Below are 22,845 nucleotides of genomic sequence, written 5' to 3' on the forward strand. Positions count from 1 at the left end.
AGGACATTGACTCGATGAAACATTAATGATCCTGTGGGGATCAGGTCTGTGCAGGTCCAAGAAATGAGACAGATGAAACAGAGTCAAATAAAATGTACAGATAAGATGTCCAGGTTTCTGTAGGACAGCATTTTGTTGAGTGCCGAAGCCCCACAGTCCCCTTTAGCCCCAAATGAAGTCCGCATCCTTAGTCCCCTCTAGTGGACTGTCGAGATCTGAAAATAGATTTCTGTCCGTCTCACCTGGATTATTATGTGGATCTGCACTAAAGTACTGAAATGGACAATCATGGGTTCCTGATTGCCTCACTTCGATCGTGACTGACGCACTCTGATCTGACGAATGAGCTTTGATCCTGATCTTTCTTTGATCCTGCGCATAGATCGTTGATCCTGATTGCTGCACTGTGATCCTAAATGGTGAGCTTTGATGCTAATTGCCTCACTCAGACCTTGATTGTTCCTGTTGAACCTAATCGCTGCCGTGTGATCGAGTGCTACAATTTAATCATGATTGCCACTCTCATCTTGGTTACTAACATATGATCCTGATTGGCAAGCTTTGATACTGATGGCTAATCACTGACCTGATTGCCACCGTGTGATCTCGATGGTTACTATTTGATGTTGATAGATACAATTTGATTCTGATTGGCACTCTTTGATGTTGATTACTAATATTTTATCCTGACTGTCAACCTTTGACCTTGATTGCTAATATTTGATCTTGATTAATGTGCTTTGATCCTGATTGTCACTCTATGAACTTTATAGATAGCATTTGATTCTGATCAGCAGCCTAATGCTTGATCCTAATTGAGCTTCGATCATCTTTGCTTCCATTTGATGCTGATCAGTGGGCTGTGATCCAGATTTTTTTTTTTAAATCGTTCTTGTGCTCAGAAAACATGAGTCAATGAACTGATGACTCCTCTGTAGTTCTTCTCGGTCTGGTGAACTACATATCTGTTGACAAATGTCTGTTGAAAAGCAACAAAACAAAACCAGAAGCAGCTGTAATCCCCCCCCACCACACACACACGACAAAGCAGTGTCTACAGTGGTGGTTAGCATGTAAGCTACTTGTGCCACATAATGCATAAAATTCTGCCAGATCAAAGTATTAACAGATCCAAATGCACAAAATAGCTGCAGCTGGATGACGTGTGGCATTAAAACTGGTTTCCTTCGTCAAATTATCTTAGCAACTGCGCTAGCTAGCTATGCTAGCCCATGCTGTGTAGTCGCTCTCCATGCTAATGCCCTTTACTAGCGTGCAGCTAGCTCAAAATCAAGCATGTTGAGCTTGTGCGTGTAAAAATGTGGCTAAGCGCTGCTCATTCAGGATTAAATTTAAATGCTGGTTCTTGCACTTTTTATGTTGTTTGATTAAAGGGGATCCTGCATTTGATGATGTCACAAAGTCCTTTTTTGTTTTTTTGTTTGTTTTGTGTTTGTTACACGAGGGAACATAAAAGCGTCTTCATCGTTCTGGATTTTGTTGAACGTGTTAACGGACATGAACCTGATTTATGCAACGAGGAGCTCAATTTGACAGAACACCGGCTCTCAGAACCACAAACAGCTGAGTCGTGCATGCGTGCACATGCGTGGATGCATGGATGTTTGGTGCTGCAACCAATCCCCCCCCACTAACTTCTGTTCATGTAACAGCCTGACACCTAGTGGCCGTTTCAGGAACACTGGGGTTTTGTTCATTCTTCAGTAAAATCTTTTGTTTCTCTCACATTTATTGCAGACCTGCTCCGACCCAAACCAAACCTCGATTACGGCCCGACTGCGGCACCTTAAAGCGAACGCAGAGGTAAAAATAAAGATGTGTCAGACAGGAAAAGGTCAGACGATAAGATTCATGAAAATCACCACTGGTGTGTTTACGATTTGTTTATTCTCACTCGGACAAATGGAGTGTTTGTTTGGAATATCAGTCGGATGTCAGGAACAGAGTCTGAGCTTCACTGATGCAACAGTGGGCAGATACCGTGGGGTCAAAGGTCACGCTTTACAGCCAGGCAACTCATTGTGCTGAGTGATGTCAAAGTAGAAACATTTTCACCACCAGTTAATTTCACAAACCCAAACGTACTTTTTGTTTGTTTTTTTTTTTTTTTTAGCTGAGCTCATAAATATTTTGAATTGTAAATAATCTTTGATTATTATTAAGCATTAAAAGGTGATCGGGATCTGGATCTGGATCCTGATGGCTGCTGAGTGGATTAGCATTTTTTATTTCGCAGGTACTCATTTGTTTGTGCTCCACACGACCGTGTGGCTCCATCACAGATGTTGAACCTGTTGTTGACATGAACTTTCAAAAAAATCATGCACGTCCCGCCTGGTGAGCAGCTTTTTACCGATGAGCTCCCCAAAGCCAAACGTACAGCCCGGCTTCAATTGGATCTCCTAGGACCAAACTGCATTAAAAAGGTCTTGATTGTGGTCTCTGAACCAGCTTGGCTCTCCACCTTGTTGACCCATCTTGTGAAGATGTCAGAACCAGAACTACTGCAGGAAGGACAGTTGGAACCTGGTCAGTACCTGGTACCGTTGTGCGTCCCCTCATCGCTGGCACTTATTGAGGTTCGACTGCAGCACCTTCAGAAGAGGCGAGCGGCCCTTTTGAGGAGTCTGACCACCGACGGAACCAAAGATGAAGGTGAGTAACTGAAACCAACAGGACCATGATTTTAAAGTTCACATAGTGTTTAAAAAAAAAAAAAGATGATAATCAGTTTGATGGCAGCATTTTTTATTAAAAAAATTATTACATTCCAGTCCTTGAAGTTCTTCTCTTTCTTTGTGCACGTGTTCTCTGTGCGACCTTTTCAGCGGGCGGCAACAACAGCGAGCGACTGGTGGAACTTGAATCCATCCAGAAGGAGATGAAGGAGCTGCAGCTGAAACGGGAGGAGCTGCAGCAACACGACGGAACAAAAAATTACTGCACACCAAACACACGCACACACACACACCAAACACACGCACGTTATCATCTCACACACACACACACCAAACACACGCATGTTACCATCTCACACACACTAAACACACGCATGTTATCATCTCACAAACACCAAACACGGGCACGTTATCATCTCTCACACACACACACACACACACACATCAAACACGGGCATGTTATCTCACACACACACAAAACTGGGTGATTCTTAGACTACGGGCACTTATGTCCTTTGATCATATTGTATGAAAAACAGAAAAAAGGGGAAATTTCACACTTTTATAGTTATCTTTACAATGAAAGTGTGTTAAGAACTTTGTTCTAGTAGTCTATGATGACTTTTTCACCTTTTTTCAGCATCATTATATGCAAATATTGCCGTTTTGTGCTTGTCCCACACCCAGACTTTTGATCTTCAATGATAATGAATGGTAAAGAAATGTTTTTTTCTAATGTTTTAAAATATCTTTGAATAAAATATCAGTAAAATAATCAAAACATAATTGGGGTATTCAATGTCATACAACTGTTGTGTTTTTTTTTAACAAAATGTAGTTGTCCCACACTATTGCGGTAATTTCCACCACAACACTGTAATGTCCCTTTAAACAGTTTGTATGAAAGATTGTTTGGGTAGTTTCTATGGAGATAAACAATGACATCAGAGCACATGTATATAGCGCCAAATCACAACAAACAGTTGCCCCAAGGCGCTTTATATTGTAAGGCAATGGTGTGGTGGAAAATACATTTACAAGGCCAATAATGCCCGTAGTTAAAGAATCACCCAACTATGTGATCCTAACAGACTAACATTAGCATGAAAACTCACTAGTCCCATAACACAATGCCAATGTTACCCATGAAAACTTACTGGTGTCACATAATGTGATGCTAACAGACTAACATTAGTATGAAAAATTATTAGCATCACATAACACAGCGCTAATGTTAACATGAAAACTAGCTGGCATGACACAATATGATACTAAGAGACTAACATCAGCATGAAAACTCACTAGTCACATAACATAATCAATCAATCAATCAACTTTTTTCTTGTATAGCGCCAAATCACAACAAACAGTTGCCCCAAGGCGCTCCACATTGCAAGGCAAGGCCATACAATAATTATGAAACACAGTCTACGTCTAAAGCAACATAACCAAGGGATGGTCCAGGGTCACCCGATCCAGCCCTAACTATAAGCCTTAGCGAAAAGGAAAGTTTTAAGCCTAATCTTAAAAGTAGAGAGGGTATCTGTCTCCCTGATCTGAATTGGGAGCTGGTTCCACAGGAGAGGAGCCTGAAAGCTGAAGGCTCTGCCTCCCATTCTACTCTTACAAACCCTAGGAACTACAAGTAAGCCCGCAGTCTGAGAGCGAAGCGCTCTAATGGGGTAATATGGTACTACGAGGTCCCTAAGATAAGATGGGACCTGATTATTCAAAACCTTATAAGTAAGAAGAAGAATTTTAAATTCTATTCTAGCATTAACAGGAAGCCAATGAAGGGAGGCCAACACGGGTGAGATATGCTCTCTCCTGCTAGTCCCCGTCAGTACTCTAGCTGCAGCATTCTGAACCAACTGAAGGCTTTTTAGGGAACTTTTAGGACAACCTGATAATAATGAATTACAATAGTCCAGCCTAGAGGAAACAAATGCATGAATTAGTTTTTCAGCATCACTCTGAGACAAGACCTTTCTGATTTTAGAGATATTGCGTAAATGCAAAAAGGCAGTCCTACATATTTGTTTAATATGCGCTTTGAATGACATATCCTGATCAAAAATAACTCCAAGATTTCTCACAGTATTACTAGAGATCAGGGAAATGCCATCCAGAGTAACGATCTGGTTAGACACCATGCTTCTAAGATTTGTGGGGCCAAGTACAATAACTTCAGTTTTATCTGAGTTTAAAAGCAGGAAATTAGAGGTCATCCATGTCTTTATGTCTGTAAGACAATCCTGCAGTTTAGCTAATTGGTGCGTATCCTCTGGCTTCATGGATAGATAAAGCTGGGTATCATCTGCGTAACAATGTTAATGTTAATCATTAAACCTACTGGTGTCGCATAACGTGACCTATCACATTATCGCATAATGTGACAGATCTCACTAGTCACATAATGTAATGCTAATGTTACCATGGAAACATGCTGTTGTCACAATGTGATGCTAACAGACGAACATTAGTATGAAATCTCACTAGTCACATAACGTAATGCTAATGTTACCATGGAAACTTGCTGTTGTCACAATGTGATGCTAACAGACTAACAGTATGAAATGTCACTAGTCACATAACGTAATGCTAATGTTACCATGGAAACATGCTATTTTCACATAATGTGATGCTAACAGACTACCATTAGTATGAAATTACTAGTCACATAATGGTAATGTTACCATGGAAACTTGCTGTTTTCACATAATGTGATGCTAACACACTAATATTAGTATGAAATGTCACTAGTCACATAACCTAATGCTAATGTTACCATGAAAACTTGCTAGCATCACATAACGTAATGCTAGTGCGCTAACATTTGCATGAGCCAAGTGCCTTAAGGTAATTATAGTGTGTGTCTTTGTTTCAAAGGTGGTACAGTAATAAATCAAATGTTGTGTTGTGCAGTAAATTCGGGGTCGATCCATGTGATGCCAAGTGTCCAAACAGACGCGGTAACACCAGGTAAATCACAGTAACCTCATGTCATTGCTCATGCCGACGCCCCCTCCTTAACTGTTTTCTCTCTGTCCCGTGGTGAAGTTGCTGTCCTCGCGCGGACGTCAGCCGTCACCCAGTGTCCGTCCTGTCGACAGGTCATCTCCACAGAAACCCACAGCACAGTCAGCTGGGTGATGTGGACCATTTGTTGCCTCTCCTCTATGTTAGGGTGTGTATGTTTGTTTTTTTCTGTGGCCTTTGACCCGTTACATTTTGACAAGTTTTTTTTGTCGCAGACGTTGACTTGCTGTCCTCCTCTCAGGTGCGTTGCCGGCTGCTGTTTGTTGCCGTTCTGCGTGGACAGACTGAGGGACGTGCATCACCATTGCCCCCGCTGCCAGACGCACATCCATACCTACCAACCATTCTGACGCAGTGGTCACCACGGTAACGGCCACGGAAACTTCAATCTTAACCTAAATTTACACCAAACGGGTCAAAACCCAGATGAAATCTCAAACTCCAAAGCAGAAACTGGATCAAAGTCCTTTGAAATGAAAACTGATTAATACCAGATATGTATTTTTGTTTTTAACTGATCTAAACTTTTGGAACAATGTTAATTGACATAAATAAGTGTTTTTTTTTTTAAAGAGGATAAACTGGTTCAAAGGCAGAGTTAAAACTTGTCAAACCAACAGTTATTTTTTTTTTTTCTTCTTAACTGGTTTTAAACAGGAAACTGCTGGTTAATAAGTATCTTTTTCCTGGTGTTAGGAGGCTATTTTTTTTTAAACATAATGGAAATTAATCAGGCCAATATGCAAACGGCGACACGCGATGAGAGCCGCTTTCAAATCCAGTTTTACCATCAAACCACAAAGACTTTTAAAGATTTAAATTATTGTTTGGGGTTCAACCAACAAGTTTCACTGACTCAGCAATGAGTAAAAAAAAAAAAAAAAAAAGGTAAATGCTGAAGGTTTGAAGTGTGAATAGTTGAGTATGGTGGCCAAGAAGTGCAAAACAAGTTTTTCAGAACAGTGCTTTTTTTTTTTTTTTGCAGCTTACTGTAGTTTTGGAATGTATGAACTAAAATATTTAGTGATGATTAATGTGTTTCCAAAACTGGTTCCCAATGCTGTGTTTTGCATTTTAGGGTTGTTTAAAATGTTTAGTTAAAAAATGTATTCAAACCACACAAAGACACAAACATAATTTTGTTTTAATTGAGATATACACACACACAGTGTTCTGGATTTCATAACCACCGTTTCAAGCTGACTATTTAAGACAAATTTTAAATATTAATTTTAATCTTAAAATCCATATAATGCAGGTGCATGCTGAAGTTCAAGGTCAAAGGTCATTTCCTTCAACAGTGCAGAAAAACATTACGAGTTCTCTAACCTCGCTAATAATCAAAAATAACTGTTTGATTAGAAATAATGTAATCTGCATGTTTTTCACATGACACCAGATTTTATTGACACGAAGGCATACAGCACTTCTATACAATTTACGTATTTACACAATAGAGCCCGTGGATGTTACACATGTATAAAAATATCCATTACATCTATATAAATATGTACATAATGTGCAAAACGTATGGCGTACAAACAGGCGCGGCACCGTCTGTGGAGGACGTTCAGCGACGATTAAGGAAATAAATCAACCGCTGGTTGATCGGTGCGTCTGGTAGAGCCACGAGATTTTGGTTGTTAGAAAGAAATAATAAAAAACAAAACAAAAGTACACACATTACACGTGAAACTACACAACTGAACAAAGAGCAGCGTGACGCACAACAGGTGCCAGTACTGGATCAGTTCCACCCAAAACATTCTGAAAAAGAACTGTTTGAACTGGAACCAAGTCTGTTTGGATTGTTGACGTGTTATGACACCCTCCCCCTCATGATGCCAGCAGTAGTCCTGTTACTTTCTAATGTTTTGGGTTTAGAAATAAATTTTTTGGTCAAAGTGGTTTCAGGTCCGCGAACCAGAACAGTAAACCACCACAGTGTGTCTTGGTGGAAACGCACTAAACATATGAAGATCAAATAAAAAAAACGAAGGAACCACAGATATGAAACACTCGTAGTACTGTACAAATTGTAGTACTGTGTGTAAAGGCTCGTCAGCACAAAAAAAGAGGCAGGATCCGACTTACAGTACACCAACGGCGAGCCACCGTTATTAGCTGTTTTTGGCTAACAGGAAGTGTTGTCATATGATCGAGTGTCGATTTACTGCAGCACAAACGCCTGATGTGAAAAGTACTAAATAAAACAAACTTTGCAAACCAAATATATACACAGGTTTTCACAATCTGACACAAGATTAAATGTTCTTTTAACGTTCAACCTAAAAAAAACAAAAAAAAAAACAAAAAAACCCCCCCCAAAAAAACTAGTGATAAATACAAAAACTTGTGTGAAAATAACATATTCAACATAATTTTTTCATCCACCATATTTTCTTGGCAACAAGTATCAAAATATCTAAAGCTGACAAGCAAATAAAGAATTCTCTCGATTCCAACTTGCAGCAACTATTTCACAAACTTAAAAAAAAAAAAAAAATTAGAACAACAAACAGACTTGCAACGTTTCACCTTCATATGTCTGTGCGGTATTTGGCGGAAGCATCGGGGGTGGATGTTTTTTTTTGGTGGGGGGGGGGATCGCAAACCTTCAGACTGGAACTTTAAGTCCCGCCCCATTTCCCCAAAAACATCTTACTTCAGATTCGCCTCACTGTGTTTTTGGGGAAACGAGGTTTAGCACTCACTCACATGATGGACTGCCAAAATATTTTTTTTCCACATGAAGTCTAACAAAACAGCAGGAACTTGGTGCTTGGCTAGTTTGTGTTGGAAGCTAATGTGCCGTGGATCTGGTTATTTATTTATTTTTCTAATTCTAATGTTTTAATCATTTGGCTACAGTTACAAGTATTTTTGTGCTAGCTATATGCTAAGCACTGAGACCAGCTAGTTGGAAAAACGTTGTAGCAACTGAGCTATGCTAATTAGCTAGCTCAGTGCCTGTATTTGTACGATATATTCTTTCTTTGTGATTGAAATCTAGTGGAACTATTTTGTGGAAAAGAAGGTTGTTTTTAAATAGGATTATTTAACACTGCTTGCTCTTATGATGACTAACTCCATTTTTTTTTTTAAGTATTAACTCCTACCAATCCAAAGGTTGTCTGTATCACGACAGATTGTGATTCTGTTGTTGGCACAAATTAATGTAAGATTTCTTAAACATCAACGCAAAACAATATTAAATTATTTTACTTCCTGACCAGATTCCTTGACAGTGTTACAGCTAAAATGCTAGCGTAACTAGTCCTGTGCATTTCTAATTGTGCTAATCTACCCGTAGCGCCCCCTCGTGCCCACAAACAGAACTCAAGTGGTTAAAAGTAAATGCGCTTCAACATGTTTTGTTTCAAAGTGCCATAGAGAATGAAACAGTCAATCTCACAAATGTCTACTGGAACATAAAATACACATTTTTACTTGAATGTGAGGAAACAAAAACTGTAAAATAAATTTAGCATTGATGAAAAATGTTAAAAGCACAAAACTGTTTTCAACAACAACATGTCTGTGTGCTTCAAAGTGAGCGATATCGATTAAAAACAGTCATAAGACGCCTTTGGAGCTGTAAGGTTTAGAAAATGCTAACTAGCGAATGATCTGATGCCAGGGCAGCGACGGGAGCGAGCGCCGAAATTGGAACATGCAAAGATTAAAATACAGTCATGCACACGGACAAAGACGTACATGCAGGAGACAAATCCACACGCGCTAAATGTCGTGGCAGACTGCGCCCAGAATCCAGTCGCTAGCAAACGATACTGAACATCTCGTCAGGATGTAACGATGCATCATCACTCAACAATTCAGGCGGCAATCGGACAACAGCGAGTTGGAAGGTGAGAGTTAGCAGAAACAGCTGCGCTAATAATCGGCCTAAATTTGCAAAACTCGTCACCAATAAACCAAAACATAACAAAATTAGAAATGTGTAAATTATCAACAACGAATGCTTTTTAAAAATTTAGTCAAGGAACAGAAGAATTGTAACACCTTTTTCATGGATGAGGAAATTTTAAAAAGTGTTCAATTTAAAAAAAAAAAAAGATCATCTATTGCATAATGAGTAAACAAAGTGTTATTAAAATGGAATGTGCTACAGGAAGTAGCTGCACTTTTGCACATAGAATAAAGTAGAGTTGCGGAGAGTAACGATTTCCACGCAAAACGACATTTTACATAATCGATTCTTCTAGTTTTCAAATGTCTTGGCTCCGCCCCTTTTAGATGACACACACAGAACACGATGGAACCAGGATCTTTGTCTAATCCTGGATAAATTAAACCAGCAGTTGAGACAGCGATGCGCCTGACCAGATGAGATCAGACGTGTGAGCTCAATGCATCGTTACACCGCTGCTTTCTGCTATGGAAAGACATACAGTCGCCTCGTCATTTCCCATCTGACACGGCTAACTCAGGAGCATCACGCTGTCACACTGACCTCCAAAGACACCTTTTGTTCACATCGTTTGTTCCCGTCCCGTCACCACAGCGAGATAAAAATTGAGCTGCCGACATTGTAAGTAAAGTCTTATTTCCCACGTGTGGTGAGACTACATTCAAAATCATAGCGCTGGCAGCAGTTGGGTTTGTGGATGCCAATAACAACCGTACGACTGACTTCTGACCACCTTGGATACGCAGAGTTCACATTTCCTTGTTGTGAGGTGAGCGAGGCGCGCTGTCCGCTCTCTGCGCCTCGTTAGTGCATAGTTCTCCTCAGCTCGTCCGCCGGACTCCTTCAGCTCATTGGTTCATCAGCCTGACCTCAGGGGTCGCAGGATCCCTTTTAATTGACAGTATTTCCGTTAAGTAGATCTGTGTGAACAACAAAACAACCAAACTTCCTCAGCAGGTGGAGCTGGCGCAAACGTCACAAGTTCCCGATGTCCTCAAATGTCTCAAATCAAGTCTCCACCCAAGGTTTTAAAAATTTGTAATGTATTCATGAAACACGTGTTTCCATGTTCAAACAGATGCACTGTAATCTATTCCAGAATCAGCGATCAATACGTTTCAGAGTAACAAAAATATTTACAAACAGGGCTGAATGATAAAGTTGCGATATTTACAGAAAACCACTTTGACTACATTCATGTTCCCGTTAAAACTCTGCAGGCGTAAATCAGTGTTGAGCTCGTGTGAGACTGAGCTGGAAGGACCAGGATCTCTCTGCCGGCGCGGGTGTCAGTCTGGTGGATCCAGCTAATGATCCTGATCTGAAGAACACCAGCAGATTCTCACAGAGGCAACGCACACGTCCAGCTACTTGTTCTTGAGAAAACAATAACGCCTGAAAATGTCTGTGCTACAGTGAGCAAATTCCAGAAGTTTAATCTGGATCATCTGCTATCATCAACATTAGTTTTTTTGGAATTCAGCAGAAAAGTTTTTTTTTTTTTTTAACTCATCCAACTGTTTCGTGCAACAGATTCATCGACCTGTCCCCACATCAGCCTCTACTCGAGGTCCTTGAAATGGAGCAATATCTCCACCTGCTGAACATTTACCATTAGTGCAGGTACAATATAGTTTCACCAAGAGCTCCAGTGTATGTGGGGCACATCTGACCAAACAAGTGAAGCTGGTGGTGACTGTCGAGGTGTCTATCAGAAAGTTCTGTGATTTTCTGGACACGCCCCCTCCCGTGATAGTTTAAACAGGGTGTTTCGCTGTACGGCAGCTCTGCAGCTCATAATTTGAGTTGTGCAGGTTTTGGCTGAACACTGCCAGGATAAGATCACGTGCTCTTTGACGTAGTTTCCCTTCTTCAACCACATTTAGAGCGTCAGTGTCACTGGAGTTTAAATGGGCGTGTCTCTGTTTCGGTCCTGCAGGTGTCAGCAAACACCCCTCCGTGAACTGTCAGTTTTTTTTTTTACTGATTTTGTCGCTCAGACCTCCTGGCCGTCTAAAACACATTTATCGCGCATGCTACAGGTTTCTACGAGCAGCTCAGTGCAGATAAAATGTAAAATTAGTGTGAACTCCGTCTGTAGTGCAGCGGGAAAGTAAGAAGAAGAGACGCAGCGCTAAACAGTCACATGTTTTAACTCAAACTCTTCACCTTTTTCTTTCCTCTGGTCATCTGTCTGTCACTTCTTCTGCCACTCTTCACCTCTGTTTCCCTTCAGTCCCACTGCAACTGCAGGTCGTGTGTATCCAGGAAGTCTGTCGGGATCCCCTGTGGTGTGAGTGCTCCAGCAGGACCCGGGGGCATGGTGAGGTCCAGCCACTCCATGTTGTCCAGCGCCGGGTCAGACAGGCCCATGTGGAGCGAGGAGGGTGGCGAGGAGTCGCAGAAGGACAGATCTGATGTGTCCATGGGCGAGTAGGGCTGGTGCTCCATCAGCTGAGCCTGCAGCTCCTCCATCAGGCCCTGCGTGCGCGGGTCCGACACTGACGGCGTCTCAGCCAGTGTCTCCTCCAGGAAGGCCTCCAGCTGGTTGTCTGTAGCCAGCGAGGAGAGGCTGGGCAGGCTGGGGTCAGACAGGGAGCTGAGGGTTGGGGGTGGAGCCACCTGCACCTGTGGGGGCGGCCTGGAGAGGGCGTTGCGGATGGGCAAAGTGGTGACGTTGGCGGTGACCTGGAGGGTCTTAGCCAGAGGCACCGGCACGTCTGAGTGAACAAACGGAGTGATTTCTGAAAAGAGAACAAGCAAAGAGGGTTTATTTAAATGACATAACAGCACTCACCAGCTTGTACATAAATAGAACTATTTTTAGACAAAGAAAGGCTGAAAAAACACATTTCAAAGCTGATGAATGATTTTTGAAGTTCAGTTCAAACTGAACTGATGTCAGTTTGTAGATGCGTCTGGAGCAGGCTGTTGTGTTGCACCCTGGAGACTAGTGAGGGGAGCCACCAAGACACCGGGTGGTTAAATGTGAATGAGTTACAAACATCAGCGGCCGTGACGGGAGAAGCTTTTGTCTGGTGCTTCTCCAATCACAGCAGATTATAACACAGACTGCGTTCCAAAGCAGACTTAAAGCCTCGGCTGCTTTTCTCCATGTACATTCAAACCCAAACCTGCATTCTCGAGTCACAGCTGGTGCAATACATTATTTTGCTTTTTTTTTTTTTTATGTTGTGAAGCACCTTGTGGCTCTTGTCTGGGAAAGGTGCTATACAAATAAAGCTTACTTACTTACTTGAATTTTGGCATCTTTAAATTCAGAATTAAATGTTGTAAAAAATGACATACACACACACATATATATATATATATATATATATATATATATATATATATATATTGTTGTTGCACCACGAGGGACTACTTTTTACCGGCGCGACCACAGAATGTTCTGGTTACTGTGAGCTCGTCTCACCTCCACTCTTGATGAGAATGTCAAACAGGTCATCCATGTGCTGGCTGGTTGCTGTAGGAACCTGTAGAGACAGTCAGTTAAGGAGTTTCAGGCAGTTTTACCAACAGATGAGTGATTCCTCAAGTTTGAAAAAGTAAAAACAATTTCACTTTTTTGTGCCGTATTTTCTGGACTGTAAAATCTATTGTTTTTGTTTTTATTTTTTCTAGGCACAAAACGTGTTTGGGCAGTTGAAATGCTAAATTTACAGGGTTGGTAGATATCAGAAAAAACAACAAACAAAAAAATGGCCTGTGAAAAACACTAGGTGGCGCTATAATTAATAAAAACGTGTTAACACAAATAATTTTTTTTTATCCATGAGGCAACCACAGGAAAGCTTTACACCGTTGCAATCGGTGGAGTGAGTGAGTGCGATTGGACGGCCTCTGTTAGAGCCACAGTGCTAAATTTGGTGGAACTGCACCACTAGATGGTGCTGCAATACATATATTTAGAAATTTCAGAGCTCTAACATGTTCCAAAACATTCCTGAGAGAAGGCCTCGCTGTGGTCCCTGCGCGGAGCAGGCCTGGACCCACAGTTGCGTGGGGGGTGCTTGGACCCTTAATATTTGCTTGCAAATCTAGTTTTTTTTTGTTTTGTTTTTTATGAGTTTGAGAGGTGCTGTGACTTACATTCAATAGTAACTTACATGTCCACAAAAAATAAATAACTAAAATAAGTAACAAATTTTAAAAAGTAACAAAAACATTCTTCAAAACTAAATGTGACATTGACCATACGTTGTTTTTTTTCTCCCCCATCTTCGTGATGCTTTTTTTTTTTTTTTTTTTTTTTATAGATGTGATTTCTTATCTGTAAAATATGGCACCTTAAAAGCTGCAGCAGTAGGAACATGTTTGTGTATAAAACCTGTGAGATGTTGTTCATGTGCAGGTTGCGGGTCTGTTTGACGGCGTCCTCGTAGCGAGGAGGTTCTCTCTTCTTGGGAAGCTGAGTGATGGGTTGGAGGATGAAGGCGGGCTGAGACGGAGAAGGAGGCTGAGACGAACACAAGTGGATTTAGCATACATGGTAACGCTACTGATTAACTACTCTGGGTGCTTCAGAGACATAATAAACACTCATTATGCCCAAACACCTGAAATCTTATAAGTTTAGACATTATCAGGTTCAACAGCGATGATTAAAAACAATATCTAAGAAAATGCAGGACTTTATTTCAAGTTCTGCCGTCAGAAATGAAGACGTGTGAGCTGCGACACCTTGCTGAGGGGTCCGTTGGAGATGTGGTGGTTGGGTGAAACTCGAGGAGAAACTCTGTTCTCTGGGGAACTTCCTAGGAAACACTGTGGGTTCATCTCAGGTCTCAGCTGGTTGTCCAAAACGGACGCGTTACTGGCCGCCGTCAGAGTCTGAGTGGAGATCAAGACAAACTTTAAGCAAACAGGAAACACTGTTTCATGTTACAGTGCGTTTTCCTGCCATCGTATTCAAACTCTGAATCTCTCCCGTGGACGTACAGCAGAATAATTACAATCACTGTACGTCCTTATGTGCAGTAGAGACAAAGCGCTCCGCCCACATCCTTTAGCTGCAAGAAATACAAACTCTCGCCCATCAGCAGAGCTGCGACCATTAATCGATTACATTAATTTCTGACGATTGTGATAACAGATTAATCATTCTGAGTGTTTTCATTAAAACATCCAAATTCACCTACTTCAGTTTCTTAAATGTGAATATTTTCTGGTTTGTTTGCATTTTCTTTTCCTTCTCTGTCATCATAAACTGAGGATCTTTCAGTTTGAGGACGACATCTTGCACTCTGGGAAATGTCGATCGATAGTTTTCACAGTTTGCTAACATTTCTTTTAACACACCGGTGTGAAAAACTATTCTGGTTTTGAGATGGGAAGTTGTGCTCACCTTCTTTAACAAGCGTGCAGTCGGCACTCACCCGTAATTTAGTTCATGTTTAATTAAGGACGAGGAAGCGGTTTCGTTGTGCGGTCTAACTGACCTGTAACAAAGCATTGGGGTTGACTAACTGCTGGGCGGCTGAGACCTCCATCTTCGTGCTCTGCAGCGGAGGACCAGAAGTCTGGACCACGCCTGGGACTGAATTAGTTGCCGTGGTCTGAAGAACAGGCTGAGATGGTGAATAGAAAGAAAAGAACGCAGTGCGGTTAGTGAAACAGGCTCCGCCCCCTGAATTAGGCTCACGGAGCTTCCTCTCGGCTCATACCTGTAAACTGACGGTGTTCGGCAGCTGGATGGTGGTCGCGTTGGCCAGTGAGGCTGGGAGGAGGATCTGCGTTCCGCCCTGGCCAGTCGTGGTCAGTAGAGTCTGAGGTTGACCAACCACCTGTGACACCCCACCTGGATGACTGATAAAGAACTGCTGTAAGCTGGGGGCTGCAGGCTGGGACTGAGGGTGGGCCTCAAACGTAGTACTTCTCTGAGACTGGCTGACTAGTTGAGGGCTGGTTGCTGCTTGGGACTGGGTCTGGATTTGGAGGGGTTTCCCAGAAGAAACGGTGACGTGCTCTAACTTTACCACCACCGGCAGAGACGTTGTGAGAGCCTGTGAGCCCAGGATGGAGTTCTGGATGGCAGCAATACTGGACGAACAGTTTCCCAGGACCGATCCCTCCGTTTTCACCACATCTGACTTCACGACGGTCGCAACGGGGGTGATGGCAGATACGTGAGTGAGTTTGGAGGGTGTGGATGTAGACTCAGTGGTGCATCCACCTTGGCCTCTCTTCTCTACCTCCAGTTGCATCTTAAGTTCCTCCACCAGCTTCTGCTCCTGCTCAAGCTTCTTCATCAACTCCACAATCTGCCGCTCCTTCTCATGGAGCCTCCTGTCCTTTTCCTCAGGGACTTGAATAAACGGGAGTGGTGAGGACTGTGGGTCCACTGGGAAAGAACTCAACATTTGTGGGTCCGAGAGAGCGTCAGACATGTTGACATCCAGCTGGAGGTCGGCGATATCAGAGGGAACGGGTGAGACGGGAGGTGTGACGCTCTTGCACTCTGGAGCTCCTGGTTGGGATGGGAGGACAACAGCAGGGGTGCTGCTGGTGGTGACCTCCACGGGGGCAGAAGAGGCCACGGTTGTGGCAGAGACAGGAATGGTGGCAGGCGCAGAGGAACTGGAACTGTCCTGGAATGGCTTCAGCCTCTCGATCAGGTCGGTCTTCGTTCCTGACACGGGGAGGCCACGCAGCTTTAGCTCCAGTTTTAGTTCGGCCACCTGGACAAACAGAAACATCGGGTTTTACAAAATTTGTGTCAGTAAGAAGCTGTGTTTGGATTCTCTCAATGAGAAATAATCTGTGTTCATTCAGTTCTGGTGTAATCCCTCCTGGCTTCCATTCCCGGCCACACAACCCCTGCCATTGGACAAGACTCTTATTCCGAATCATCTCAGTCCACCCATTTGGAGAAGTAACCTGCGCTGGACTGATGGCCCGTCCAGGATGAGTCATAGGTTTTTACCGGCTTCATGTTTCAGCATCCAGGTGATGAGCATCGGTCCGATGGGCCTCAGGACCTGAACAGAACTTAAATCTTTTCTTCAATCACACTAACTAGCTGTAATCAGTAACATCCAGGCAGAGATGCAGCGAGGGCTTGAGGATTTTTGTTGTGAAATGAGTGTTTTGTTCTTAACGACAGTATGAGAACAATTCAAATCTTTTATGTCCTTTGACTTTCAAAGGTTTTTTTATGCGCTTCGCTCTCAGACTGCAGGCTTACTTGTAGTTCCTAGGGTTTGTAAGAGTAGAATGGGAGGCAGAGCCTTCAGCTTTCAGGCTCCTCTCCTGTGGAACCAGCTCCCAATTCAGATCAGGGAGACAGACACCCTCTCTACTTTTAAGATTAGGCTTAAAACTTTCCTTTTTGCTAAAGCTTATAGTTAGGGCTGCATCAGGTGACCCTGAACCATCCCTTAGTTATGCTGCTATAGACTTAGACTGCTGGGGGGTTCCCATGATGCACTGAGTGTTTCTTTCTCTTTTTGCTCTGTATGCACCACTCTGCATTTAATCATTAGTGATTGATCTCTGCTCCCCTCCACAGCATGTCTTTTTCCTGGTTCTCTCTCTCAGCCCCAACCAGTTCCAGCAGAAGACTGCCCCTCCCTGAGCCTGGTTCTGCTGGAGGTTTCTTCCTGTTAAAAGGGAGTTTTTCCTTCCCAAGTGCTTGCTCACAGGGGGTCGTTTTGACCGTTGGGGTTTTTACGTAATTATTGTATGGCCTTGCCTTACAATATAAAGCGCCTTGGGGCAACTGTTTGTTGTGATTTGGCGCTATATAAATAAAATTGATTGTTTGAAATTGATTGATTGATTAAATCAAGTTTGTCTTTTTTTTTTTTTTTTTTAAAAGCTCTTCTATAAAGAAGTGAACTGCATTCAACCTGAGGGGGAAATGCCTTTCCCCCAATTGTCTGAATTAATGAAATAATTAACTTATTAATTCAGTGCTATGCTCCTAAGTTTCTAACTCGTCTTTACCAGTTGCAAACTTCTTCTCCAGGCTACATGCAAATAAATTGTCTGATCTGCAACATGTGGCTATTGTTCGCATCCTGCTGGCCTGGAGTGTTAATGGCTGTTTTTTTTTTTTTTTTTTTTTTTTTTTTTTTTTAATCTTTTTGCCTCATGGTGCTGATTTATTAACACATCATCGACTCAAAAGCCAAACGGATCAGAAACATCTTGTTCAGTTTCTGAACAGCTCAACAGGCTAAGAAATACCTTCATCTCCTCCAGGTTGGTGGGCAACACGCCGGGCTTGCGTTTGGACAGTGAGTTATTGAGACGAGTAGGAGCAGGAGGCGGAGGAGGAGGTGGTGGAGCCGTGGGCAAAGACACCACGATGGAGGCTGGCAGGCTGGTGCTGCTGCCTTGACCCTCTGCCACGGCTCTACAGAGATAAAACCACAAAAAAAAACAAAGACCATGACGTAGTCATCACAGGAAACGGAACGATGGGGAAGTGAGGAAAAGAAGGAAGGTGCACAAAAGAATATTACTGGATACAGAAAGAGAGGAAACAGAAAAACAGGAAATCTGTTGTCAGTAAGAACTGACAACCATCCTGTGCTGCAAAAAAACAAAACAAAACAAAAAAAAAAAACTCAGCCAACTGACCAAAACATGCACTGTGCATAATTTCTCCAATCACAGCCACAGAAGCCTATAACTTCTCCTGGGTTGTCTGGGTGTCTTGGTGGCTTTCCTCACTCTTCTCTTCTTGCACAGTCACTCAGTTTTTGAGAACTGTTTACTCCATAGAGTGCCATACTGTTTGTATTTCTTCATAATTGATGTAAATAAAGTCCAAGACATATTCAGTGGCAGCTTCACCATCAGAGAGCCTCGACCACAACTACCACAAAAGACTCCGAGCTGTCACTGATGTTAAAGGGGGCAATACACAGTATTAAGAACATGGGGATGTAAACTTCTGATTGGGGTCATTTGGGTCATTTCTGTTATTATAATTTTAAAAGAGTAAACACAGTTGTTTCACAAGAAATGGCACCCAACCAATAACCATGAGTGAAAAAAAACTTTTTTGTTTTATCATTCATATTCTCTGAAAAACGGCCAAAAACAACAAAAAAAAACATAAATGCTTCAAGAGTATGTACATTTTTGAGCACAACTGTACATGAGAGAGAGATAAAGAAGAGACATGACAGACAGATGCATAGAAATGAATGAGACAGACAGATGGAACGATATAGCTGAGATGAAAAGAGATAACAGAATAGATAGATGACAGAGAGAGAGAGAAATCCACTACAAAATTGTGTAATCATTTAACCTATTTATAATATCAGAAAAAATGATCAAACTGTGCCACTATGACTTCTCAGGGTTCGAGAACACAGTTGATGACATTTTATTTACATTAATTTAAAAGAGCATAAAGCAGGAAATCCCCATATTTCAGAAAATGGTAACAGGTGTTTGAAATTTGTCTGTTATAAAACAGTTTAAAATGCTTTATCACTTATTAAAAAAGTTGATTCATATTTGAGTGATGCCATGAACTTTCCTGCATTTTATTACATTTTTGGAAAATCAGTTGATTAGTAAAAGTGTTCCATCTTGCAAAATTAAGAAATTCCATTTATACATTTCCTGGCACCCGTCCCTTGGAACAGACCAACCCCAAAATATAACAGTTTGTATTTTAGGTCAAACAAATTCAAATTATAAAATTTAATCTTAAAAAGTAAAATTAAAATCCTGGTTTGGTCATTTAATAAAGGATAAAATGGTAAATGGACTGTATTTATATAGCACTTTTCCATGTGCAAAAGACGCTCAAAGCACTTTACAATTATGCATCACATTCACCCTGATGTCAGGGTGCTGCCATACACTGGGAGCAATAGGGGATTAAAGACCTTGCCCAAGAGCCCTTACTGATTTTCCAGTCAGGCGGGGATTTGAACCCATGATCTTCTGGACTCAAGCCCAACACCTTAACCACTAGACCATCACCTCCCCTAAGTGAATTTAGTTGAGGATCTCTCCTCAACTAAAATTTCCTAGCCCCTTCCACTTTTTATTTATTGGTCCAATCCAACATTGTAATGTAATTCCAGGTCAGACCATCTGAACAGATTTAGTGAAAAACAATTCCTGACTTTTTGATGAACCTTTTTAAAGACACACAGGTTTGAGGGGAGCAGTGTTTTGTGCTTTTTAAATATTTGCAGATATTAAAGTTCGTACTTGAGCGGTGCCGGGAGGATTGTCTGATAATTGTAGTGCTGCTGCTGCTGCTGGCTGAGGATCTGCAGCTGCAGAAACAGCTGCTGCTGCTGCAGCAGGCGGGCGTAGGAGGAGTCCATGGAGACTTCGCTGGCTTCCTGCTTCTGGTCAGGATGGACGTACTGGTGGTACTTCAGCTTCTTCACCCTGGATTTGGGCTCTTTGCCTTTCTTACTGCGACTCTTCTCTGACGGCTGCTTCGGCTGGCTTTGCTGTCGTGGGAAAAAATAAATAATAAAAGAGCAGAATTATCAGAGGAAGCAGTGATTCTCTCTCACACACACACACACACACACACACACACACACACACACACACACACACACACACACACACACACACACACACACACACACACACACACACACAGGTGTAAAACACGATGGTGAGGGTACCTTCACCAGCGTTGGACCCGGTTTTGATGCTGGTCGGGTGGCGGGCAGCTCACTGGTGCAAATCACTTTCACAAAGTCATTTTGTGGTTGTGTAGTTATGGGGAGGGCCTGAAAACATTTTCACATCCTAAATTGTTATGAATTCTGCGGCTGCAACTATTATTTTCAATACAAAGAATATACAGCTTGTTAAATGAATAACAACAACAACAATAAGTAAGTTGCCTATAACCTCGCCACACATTTAAGCAGCTTTTGTCACCATCAAGTGGGTAATGTGAGCATTTCGGGGTATGTGGTACATTTCCTACTCAAAACTCAAACTTCAGTAAAGTTCAGTTTTAAGATATGAAAGTTTGCCGGCGTTTCCTGACAAGCACAACTTATAGTTGTGAATAATAATAACAGTCATTTTGACCAGACAATACATAATCCACTTGTCTTAATAACTAGTTATGAGCAACTTCACATCAGTTTATTGTCACTAAAAAATAAGAATCTATTCATAAACCAGTGTTAGTTTATTTCAAATAAAAGAACCAAATCTTCACTTCAGCATTACGGATGATCAAAGCCCGTGTGATGTGCCTGACCTGCTGAACGGGGCTGAGCCGCGGTGGCGGTGCAGCAGCTGCAGGGGGCATTTCTGGTGCTTTGGCCTCGCCGGGTGAAGGGACTGAACCCTGAGATTCCTGACTGGCCGGCTGCTCTGGGGACAAGGCGTCACAGCTGTCTTCATCCAGCACCTTGGTGTAGTTCACCTGCCCCACTGCACGGACAGTCACAGCACGAAACGCGGCGCAATGTTAGAGGCGTAAATGAGAATGCTACATTTTTAACTCTTACTACTTATTACTCTTATTACTGCCACCAAATAAAGTCTTCTTCCTGTCTGTCTCCTCCTCACCGATGATGGCTTGCTTCAGGTTGGAGTCCACGGGCAGAATGTTCTTCTCCACCAGCTCCATGGGGCCGGGCCGCTGGGCGATCTTCTCGTTCAGGTTGTCAGCCAGTCGGGCCCTCTTCAGCTTCATCTGTGTGGCCTGTAACGACGGCTCTGCTCCCGTCTCTGGAGGACAAGAAACAAGGGGGAAATAAATCAACCGGGAGAGTTTGACAGATTGATGAAAATAAATTTTTTGTCATTCAGCAACACCATAATATCTGGTTTTGTGTGGCCTCAACATTTAATCAGTTCTTACACTGTGTTAAACACATGTGGCCCCCAAATGGATGTGACCATACGTTTGGCCTTTCAAGGTCATCCAATATCAAAGGTCATGTGACCAATAAAAAGGTGATATCATTAAGCAATTCCTCACAACAGCCAATTTAAATTTCCCGCACATATAAACCTTGACTTTAATCAGATTATTTTTTTCTCAAAATTGAACCATTTTGTGCTTGACTGACCCTCAATCATTCCACCAAGGTTGGTCCAATTCAGATCAAAAGCCGAGTCGTTTTGTTCATACTTGGAAGGATGGACGGACTCACGGGGCTGTAAACAAAACCGCTGCATATGCCGGTGTCACAGACCGAACGGTCCGCCCCTAAAAATCGGTCCGCCTTTTGCATCTGCACATGCGTCATTTCGGACCACAGCAGCACGTCTGAGATGGAGTCTCTTCACCCAAAGCAATCAAATGGATTAATGGGATTATTAACCATTAGATGATAAAGGTAAAACCTCTTAAATCATTCTAAAGTCAGTTTTAAGCAGAAACGTTTGGCTGATCTGGTGGAACTCTACGTGCCGGCCCGGGCTTTGCGGTCGCAGGATGCGGGACTTCTCTGTGTTCCCAGGGTGAAGAAGTAGTCAGCAGGTCAAAGAGCCTTTTCGTATCGTGCACCCACCCTGTGGAACAGTCTTCCTGCAACCGTGCGGCAGTCTGAGTCTGTGGACATTTTTAGGTCAAGACTCAAAACCTATTTTTATTCTCTTTCTTATGGATAGTTTTTATTTTTATCTGTTTTATTCTTTTACTTCTGTTTTTATTTTTGTATATGAAATTTATTCATTTTTAATTATTTATTCAATTTTATGTTGACTTGTTTTATGTAAGGTGCGTTGAGACGGCTTTTGCTGTGATTTGGCGCATTATAAGCTAATAAAATTAAATAAAATTAAACGAGGTGAAATTCCATGAGGCTTTGAAATGTCTGATGCACAGTCAATGCATCAGCTAGCAGCTCGTTTAGCCGCGGTGCTCTGATTGCTTCCACCGCCTTTTATGATGAAATAATGCTGAATTTATATGGAAATGATTGTTGTACAAAAGCGTCAGTTATCTGTCACTGAGACAGATGATGACTGGAGACAGTCTGAAGCAGAAACAAGGTGATAATCAGTGAACCGCGTCATCGGGGGCCCGATTTTTAGGGGGACTGTTCGGTCTGCAACACCGGTGTAATAATCAGCATACCTCAACCCCTTCCAGCTCAGGGGTTAAAGCGAGTACCACACTACTCAAAATGCAGTTTACAAGTGACCCCAGGTTCGAATCCTGGCCCGAGCCACCTTGCTGCATGTCTG

The 22,845-nt window shown here is 42.2% G+C and overlaps 1 protein-coding gene and 1 long non-coding RNA gene across 4 annotated transcripts in view; one reads left to right on the forward strand and one right to left on the reverse strand.

Annotated features, from left to right (window-relative positions):
- Positions 1–7,119: 7,119 nt before the first annotated feature.
- mrtfba (myocardin related transcription factor Ba) overlaps positions 7,120–22,845 on the reverse strand; it is a 40,570-nt gene continuing 24,844 nt past the window's right edge. For 2 of the 3 annotated variants that reach the window (XM_034194622.1, XM_034194621.1), the window contains 11 exons: positions 21,217–21,378; positions 20,903–21,078; positions 20,310–20,417; positions 19,876–20,126; positions 17,881–18,049; positions 15,357–16,370; positions 15,132–15,260; positions 14,374–14,523; positions 14,021–14,149; positions 13,106–13,166; positions 7,120–12,413 (listed from right to left, as the gene is read on the reverse strand). In XM_034194622.1, coding sequence (XP_034050513.1) covers positions 11,902–12,413; positions 13,106–13,166; positions 14,021–14,149; positions 14,374–14,523; positions 15,132–15,260; positions 15,357–16,370; positions 17,881–18,049; positions 19,876–20,126; positions 20,310–20,417; positions 20,903–21,078; positions 21,217–21,378 — 2,861 coding nt within the window. In that variant the 3' untranslated portion in view covers positions 7,120–11,901. The remainder of the gene's footprint in view (positions 12,414–13,105; positions 13,167–14,020; positions 14,150–14,373; positions 14,524–15,131; positions 15,261–15,356; positions 16,371–17,880; positions 18,050–19,875; positions 20,127–20,309; positions 20,418–20,902; positions 21,079–21,216; positions 21,379–22,845) is intronic. The other variant, XM_034194623.1, reaches the window with a different exon arrangement.
- Positions 22,015–22,604, forward strand: LOC117531512. Its single transcript, XR_004566637.1, has 3 exons — positions 22,015–22,036; positions 22,207–22,209; positions 22,446–22,604. It is a non-coding gene; the product is annotated as an uncharacterized LOC117531512 (long non-coding RNA).

This window comes from Thalassophryne amazonica, chromosome 18 (genome assembly GCF_902500255.1).
Source record: "Thalassophryne amazonica chromosome 18, fThaAma1.1, whole genome shotgun sequence".
Classification (NCBI taxonomy): domain Eukaryota; kingdom Metazoa; phylum Chordata; class Actinopteri; order Batrachoidiformes; family Batrachoididae; genus Thalassophryne; species Thalassophryne amazonica.